Source organism: Carassius auratus, chromosome 45, assembly GCF_003368295.1.
Source record: "Carassius auratus strain Wakin chromosome 45, ASM336829v1, whole genome shotgun sequence".
Lineage (NCBI taxonomy): Eukaryota > Metazoa > Chordata > Actinopteri > Cypriniformes > Cyprinidae > Carassius > Carassius auratus.
The window spans coordinates 18,377,749-18,385,335 of record NC_039287.1 but is presented as its reverse complement, the minus strand read 5'-3'; the positions used below and the strand labels follow the sequence as shown (position 1 = coordinate 18,385,335).

At 34.6% G+C, this 7,587-nt stretch overlaps 1 protein-coding gene across 1 annotated transcript; it reads right to left on the bottom strand.

Moving 5' to 3' along the window:
• Positions 1-1,016: 1,016 nt before the first annotated feature.
• Positions 1,017-6,329, bottom strand: LOC113063478 (interferon-induced protein 44). Its single transcript, XM_026233914.1, has 7 exons — positions 6,148-6,329; positions 5,751-5,784; positions 4,694-4,892; positions 3,161-3,307; positions 2,847-3,012; positions 1,966-2,066; positions 1,017-1,705 (listed from the first exon to the last, which is right to left on the bottom strand). Exons 1-7 carry the CDS (start codon positions 6,191-6,193, stop codon positions 1,520-1,522), a joined length of 879 nt encoding a protein of 292 aa, XP_026089699.1. The 5' UTR covers positions 6,194-6,329; the 3' UTR covers positions 1,017-1,519.
• Positions 6,330-7,587: the final 1,258 nt, after the last annotated feature.

Sequence of the window (7,587 nt, the reverse complement as noted above, 5' to 3'; positions counted from 1 at the left end):
AATTAGTTTATAACGTCATCATATTTTAATCGTGACTTGAAAAAATGTTTGCATAAGGTTTGAACCAGTTCTGATGTGCACAGGGCCAGTGAAAAATCATAATAATTTGTTTTTTCTTTGCAAATAGTGACGATGATTAGTAATACTAGTTACTTTGTTTTATAGGAAAAATTAAATTCCATCATCAAACGCCCACCAACACTCACGCTATGTGCCCCCCCGGGAAGAAGGGATAGCCCCCCCTGTTAAAATCTTCTGGCGCCGGGACTGGATATGTCTATACTTATGGACCGTAATGTTGATCCAGGAACATGTCTTGGCAAAATCACGGCGACCTGGGGAAAACACAGAGAGCATACACTAAATATAATACTTCGATTTAATTTAAATGCCCACCAAAAAAGAATTGGACACTGATAAAACACCTACACTACTATATTATGAGTAAGTTTATGGATTATTTTGTGTGATTTCATCATCACATCATCACCTGAATGATGCGACGGCAGCCATATTGCGCCTGAACGCCCACCACACACACACACACACACACACCAGCTAACTGGTGGAGAGGAGACGGAGTGATGAAGCCAATCGGCAGATATGGGGATTGTTAGGAGGCCATGATGGTCGGAGGCCAATTTTTTTTTTTTATACCTTTATTTAACCAGGAAAGTACTCGTTGAGATTAAAAATCTCTTTTTCAAGAGAAAATGAGCAAATATGTTGCAAATATCTAAGACAACTGCAAATATGTAAGACAACTGTAAATACTGCTGCTTACTATAAACTATCTTGAGTGAATCATGTAAGGTGATTTACTAATGTTTATGGTACTCAGTACCTGTAGTTCAGTTCCCCTCTGTATGACTACATACACTCACAGTGAAGTTCTTTTCGTTCATTGCATGTAGGTAGAAGTTGGAAATATTTTTGCGGCGAAACGCTGTCGTGCCGCCCCCATTTTTATATTTACAATTAAACACAATGTTTAGAATGCATATGAAAGAATGGAGATTTTGTTTATTGATGCAATTGCACTGAAATAAAAGCAAACATGAGCATTTCACAAGTAAAGAACTGTCTTCTTGTTGTTGTTGTTTTTATACAGCACTAGTAGGCTAAAGCTGATCAAATTCTGTATTATATACTCACTACTGTTACTCTTTATATTAGTAACAGGACTGACAATAACAAGATTGAGATTTTGGGATAAAATGAGCATGCGGTGTATGCTAATATTATGAGAATACTCAGCAAATTCTATTGATTTACTAAAGATTAGTATTTTTAAAATAAACAAATTACATCTGAGAAATAATTCAGGCAACAAGACAGTATGTTAAGATTGACACTCCCAGTCATCATCACCTCTCTCTGCCCAAGCATTGACAGACGTCCCAGTTACTGAGTTCACCATGAACTTGTTTATCAGAAACATAGGAGACAGTTCAGCCTTGCGTATAAAGCTACGATTATATGAATGAAAGTTCATTACTACGTCTCCACTGCTTCAGATTCAGTTTCCTGCTTCAGCATCTCTTTGTTTTCTCTTCAGCAGATCATCTGCTATGTGCACAATCTGTGTGAGAGCCCTCAGGATCAGCACATCCATGTCATTTTCAGGATCGATCTCCTCGTGGTAGTTCTTCACAGGGAAGATGTGGCTCACAGGGACACCAACCGCATTAGAGCACTCCTGCATCTGGAGAATGAAGAACAGGCTGAATATTACTGGGGATTGTAATAAATAAAATATAATATGCTCTAAAACATATTTGTGTTTGTGACATTATAAATCTATTTGTGTGAACCGCTTCATTCATTAAAGCTCTGCAGTCAGTTTTTTGGTCTAGCCATGCTAATCACTACAGCTAGCTGTGTTGAGGCTAAACTCTGGTGTCTGTTAAACAAAACTGCACACAAAGCCAGAGGACTAACACCAGAGAGAGGACTCATATTTACCTTCTCTTTTATCTTCTTGCTAGTGTAGATTTTTCTCAGATCTTTTTGGACTAGTGGGCATGCTTCATCCACCTTTGTCATGATGATTGCCTGAGGAATTTCTGTTGAATTTCAACATAAGGTTAAATATTTACTCATTGTGCTATATTGCTGAAAGTTTTTTTATATATTCTCCATCCTTTTGATAGATTTGTGTGGCATGAAGAAATCCAAATAAACTATTGGACCCATGGTTTTGTCATTTCCATGCGTTGTATTTTAACGCACTCCTTCTAGAGTTTTATTCAGATCAACACCAAACTTGGTCAGTTAAATCTAAAGGCCTTTGCGATGTTAAATTGCGAAGATCTTTAGATTTCGTTAAAGGGCGTGTCCATGGCGGCTTGACAAATTTCGATGTTTCGCCATGAAGAAGGAAGTTGCTGTAACTCACACATACAATGTCCAATCTGCCCCAAACTTCACATGTTAGATAAGACTTCTGCCCTTAACAGATCTACATGCCCACATTCAGTTATAGTCATAGCGCCACCCGCTGGCAACAGGAAGTGGCATATTTTACGCTTTACACTACTCCTAGAGATTTTTTGACATTAATGTATTTTTGTGGTTGTGGACAATATTCCATTATAATGATAGCGCCACCCGCTGGCAAAAGGAAGATTGGCACATATATGGAATATACTTTGATATATTCCACTTATAATTATGACTTTAAATGCATATTTCTCACCATTCACCTTTTTACTAAAGCCACTCGCTGGCGGTGAGCCCGGTACGAGGGCCCGTTCATCGCTGCTTGCAGCTTTAATTATTATTATTTTTATTTTATCATGTGCAGATTTTAACAGACTATTTTAATGTTTGGCTGTTTTACTCACCCAGACTGCTGGCCTTCTCTCTAATATATTTCATCTTTTTGAAGACTTCTTGATTCATCATCGATACCTTGTCAGCTGCGATGACGTACACCAGGCAGTATGTCAGATGCTCAGGGCTTGTCTCACTTCTGTAGTCCACATCTTTACCAGAAACAGCTGGATTGAACTGAATGGAAAAGTAAAAGAGAAAAACAAAGAGATGAGTGGAAAGAGGACATACATCTGTCCTCTTCATATGAAGGATAAAAGAGGGAAGGCACTCTTTTATAATTTGGTGTCAATGCATTGTTCGAATAAAAGAAAAGTTTCCTCACATTGTACCCTTCCTTAAGGAGACCCTCAAGGGATTTGGCAATGTCTTCTGGATGAGCTCCCTGTGCTTCTTCAGATTCTAAGCCCATGATGTCATTGAAGACAAAAGGCAGAACTGATTGTCCATTACTTATGTAATAAGTCCTGTACTGTAGATAAATGCAGAAGTAAAACAACAAAATAAACAATTTCAAATGTATTTGATATGGACACATGCAAAAGCAAGCAGCACATAAAACAAGGCATTTGGATTGGTTCATGAAGATGACTTCTTTTGCTTGTCGATGCAGATGATCCTAGCAGTCATACACTGTAAAAAAATTCTTGTTGTTTTTACAAAAACTTTTTGGCAGCTGTGGTTGCCAGAATAATTTTGTAAAAATACAGAAAACTGTAAACACATTTACGTCAAAAACTGTTAATTTTACAATATAAAGCTGTAATTTACAAACAAGAAAATGTGAATATAAACCAGTAAATTCAACAACACACAAAATTAAATCTGTTTTGTACCTTGAAAATACTGACAACCACCATAATAATAAAGATGGTACTGTATAAGAGAAAGCCACATGAAGTATCAAAGCTCATCACAAGTAGCTTCACCACAAGCAGAAGTATATTAACATATAGAAGGTGCACATTTATGGAAACACAAAACACCATCATGGTAACACGCGTGATACTTAAATAATGCAAAAAACTTTCATTAAGCAACAGAAGATGTAACATAAAGCTCAAATGTACATAACTGATAACAAGAACTATTTAAAAACATGATTATTTAAACAAAATACTTTCAAACGTGGAGTGTCACGCAGGGAATTCTGGGAATATCAGTTTACAGTTTTAGACTGTAAATTATACATTGATTTGTTCTTTTTTTACTTCTAAAAGCTGTATAATTAACAGAATTTTACTGTAAATTTACATTAAATGCTTTGTTAGATCTTTTACAGTTTTTCCCTGTATATAGTACGAGAACTTACTGTTAACCTATTATCAGTTTTTTTCCGTAGCGTTTTTACAAAATTTTACAGTTAAAATTACACTTATTTTTTACAGTGTAGCTAGGGATTGCTTGGCATAAATCCAGATGCACACTTCAGTAATTCAGCCATTTTAAGAAATGCAAGACATGTAATGTATCCTGGGTAATGACCCTACTAAATTAATGTATTAATACTATTGATAAAACTGCAAATATGGTTGCTTAAGCCACATTTCAAGAGTTTAACCGCACAGACTTGTCCCAGTGTGCATCACATCTCCTCATTCAACACAGTTATTATGATGGTGTAATCATGTTTTTATTCAGAACTAGTGTCACTGGAGCAAAAACAGCTAAAATAGCTGGCAATATTATGTCTGGAACATAAGTTAGCCAAAACAAACTTCTTTCATTAATTAAACTGTGACGGCGCTAACATTCAGGTGTGTTGCCTCAGTAGCTTCATTTTCATGAAGTGTGTCGTCTGCATAATTTTGTAAGCCATTTTATTTTATTTTAAAACCGGTCGGGTTCATACACTTACTGTTTTTGTAAAACTTCTGCTAAACCCAGCGTCAGCAAGGGCTTCTGTTGTGATTCTTCCTTGAAAAACACTATTGATTGAGTTGATGAAGCTGGACTTTCCTGCTCCAACTTCTCCAGCTAGCAAGATCCTGACGTACTTAACATTAGAGTCGCTCAGCTCAAGTTCCCTAAGATTTTTCTCCAAAAGTTCTTTCCCTCTGTTGAAAAAGGGGTATTTTCTTACAAAGCAATGTTGAAGCCATGGGCATCACTGGGCTATTTTTAGTGGGCTGTAGCTAGCCTACTTATCCCTCCTAAAATTGACTCCACTTTAAATTTCTGAAAGACATAAATAATATGAAAACAGTGACTTCTCCTCATCTTTCAGTGTGTTCTTTATCAATCCCCGGTGGCGCAGAGCGAGAAAAAGATGACAAGGTGTGTGTTTAACGATAGATTATCATAATATCTACATCTGTGCCGTTCTGTTCTTTGTCATAAATACAGTTTATACTTTACACTTTAAGTTTTCTCTGCATTCACCCATCATTACACCACACCTGGTTCCTCCAGTGAAAATTAAGCACATATGAATGCATACTTTATAAAATAATCATGTTGTCATTTTCATCTGAAAATTTTACTTTCGATGTAATACATTTTCCAGTGCATGTGCATACTTGAGCTAAAGAAAGAGTGTTGTACTAGAAATGCAAACAGTAATATTTTTTGCATATGCGTGTGTGTGTGATCATGAAGACTTGTATTTGGCTTATTCAGTTATATGTTATACCTATCTATGCAATACAGTGGAATTACACTTTTTGGTGTATAAATGTATCATACCACTCCTATTAGTCAAACATTATATATATATATATATATATATATATATGTATATATATATATATATATATATATATATATATATATATATATATATATATATATATATATATATATTATAAATATATATTATATATTATATCCTGATTGGGGGCTGAGCCCCACTAAAATGAAAATCCTAGAATCGCTATAATTTTTATTTTTTTAAAGAGGAATTATTTTCCACTTACTCCCAGTGTGTTGTCCTCCATGGTTGATCAAGTTCTGTAATAGCAATAATAAAACAGAAATAATTTGTGATTATAAAATGGATTATAAAAAGATTTCTTCCTTCAACATCACAGTCTTAGATATTGACCATCCTTAGACTTGTGTTTGTGTTGTACATATTTGAACAGTTCAAATTTATCAATTTAAAATGCACTTCAACAAGCATGTTTAACTTGAAACTAATGATTATTTTCTGATGACGTCTTCCCCTTTTACCTGGTCATTTTTTTTGTCATTATCAATAGAAAAAAAATCACACATTTGCTGTTTCACATGTCCAGCCTGAACTCTCACAAAATGATATCTTATGCTAACATGCATGTAAAGACAAGACAATCCATCTAAAAATATACTCACCTTGCACTGTTGAGACTGATCTTTCTGTTGATTCTGATCCTCCCATCGTGATTTTACTTGTAAATTTAGAAAATAAAACACTAATCAGTAAATTGAACAGTAAATTAAAGCCAAAGATGACCAGTTCAATACAGAGTAATAACAAGACAGACAGTGTTTCAAGGGATGCTCAAGCAGGCTGTGACAGCATCTCTCATTTCAGCCTATATTTATACCCCAGATCTAACTTTCACTTTTGCCTTGTCAATGGTTTTATGACTAAGCAGCTTTTAATCAACTCTGTGTCATGCTGTTACACAATAAAAATACATAGATACTCCAAACAAATTCTGTTTTAAAGGACAAATTGTAAAGTATTTCATGGATTGAAATAAGAAGAATTATAAAGCAAGGTTCAAGTGTGATAATTAAGTGTTTTTTTTTGTTGTTTTTTTTAAATACAATAAAAAATTTAATAATTTGTAAAACGAAAAAAAATATATATATATCTTTACCATCATCTCAGACATCTGAATTTGCCGCTGACCCATATTTCACTTCTCATGTGGCTTCAGTTCTCTTTAAATAAAGCATAATATAGTATGCAGATCTCCTGTACCAATATAACCTCCTATAATCATTCTTATTTTCTAAATGCAGACTGTCTGGCCAGTAATTCAGAATTAACAAAATTAACTTGTTACAGACACTTAACTAACACTTTTATATCACTAGCCTAGCTTTCCTCTGCAGAGCTGATAGCATGAACAAATATTTTCATTAGGTCATCCATTTAAATACTTCAGTAAAACTATTCTTTAAACACCCATAATTCTAGGAAAACTGTCTGATGGTGGGACAATAGGGAGGGATTGAGCAACTGCAATGATTTCAAGTAAATAGAAAGTGAAAGGAGAATCAAAATAATGGTAGGCCAGTATCAACAACACCAGACAGACTTGATTAGATTGCTGTGGATTTTAGTCATATGTTTAATGATATGTTAATACATCTATAATAATAATAGCTTTATGTTGAATTTTATGCCATTTTTGTTTATTAGTGCTTTAGTCAGTCACAATACATTTGCCTGTCCGTAAGTCCAGAGTAAGCTCTCTCTCATGTATTAAACACCCTCAAGTCCATTTTTACTTTCATTTGTGCAAGCTGTCTTTCACACATTAAAATGCATACACCATTAAAAATAAAGGTTCTTTATTAGCATTGATGGGTCCATGAAGAACCTATAACCATGGGACCTTTCCACTGAACAAAATGCTCTTTAGATTATTAAAATATTTTCCAAACTATGAAAAAAATATATATTTTTAGAATTGTTCTATTGTTGTTTTAATTAATAGTGTTCTTTCTTTAGGACAGCACATACTTTATTACTAATACTTTATTACTAAAAATTCAGTTTCCCAGATTCACTGCCGCTCCACCATCTGGGTGAACTCC

Excerpts from the sequence above, each read along its gene's own strand:
- LOC113063478 (XM_026233914.1), bottom strand. The coding sequence starts at position 6,193 with ATGGGAGGATCAGAATCAACAGAAAGATCAGTCTCAACAGTGCAAG. Across the intron at positions 3,013-3,160 it reads TCCTTAAGGAAGGGTACAAT|TTCAATCCAGCTGTTTCTGG; the intron begins GTGAGGAAACTT and ends TTTTCCATTCAG. Across the intron at positions 2,067-2,846 it reads AGAGAAGGCCAGCAGTCTGG|AAATTCCTCAGGCAATCATC; the intron begins GTGAGTAAAACA and ends GAAATTCAACAG.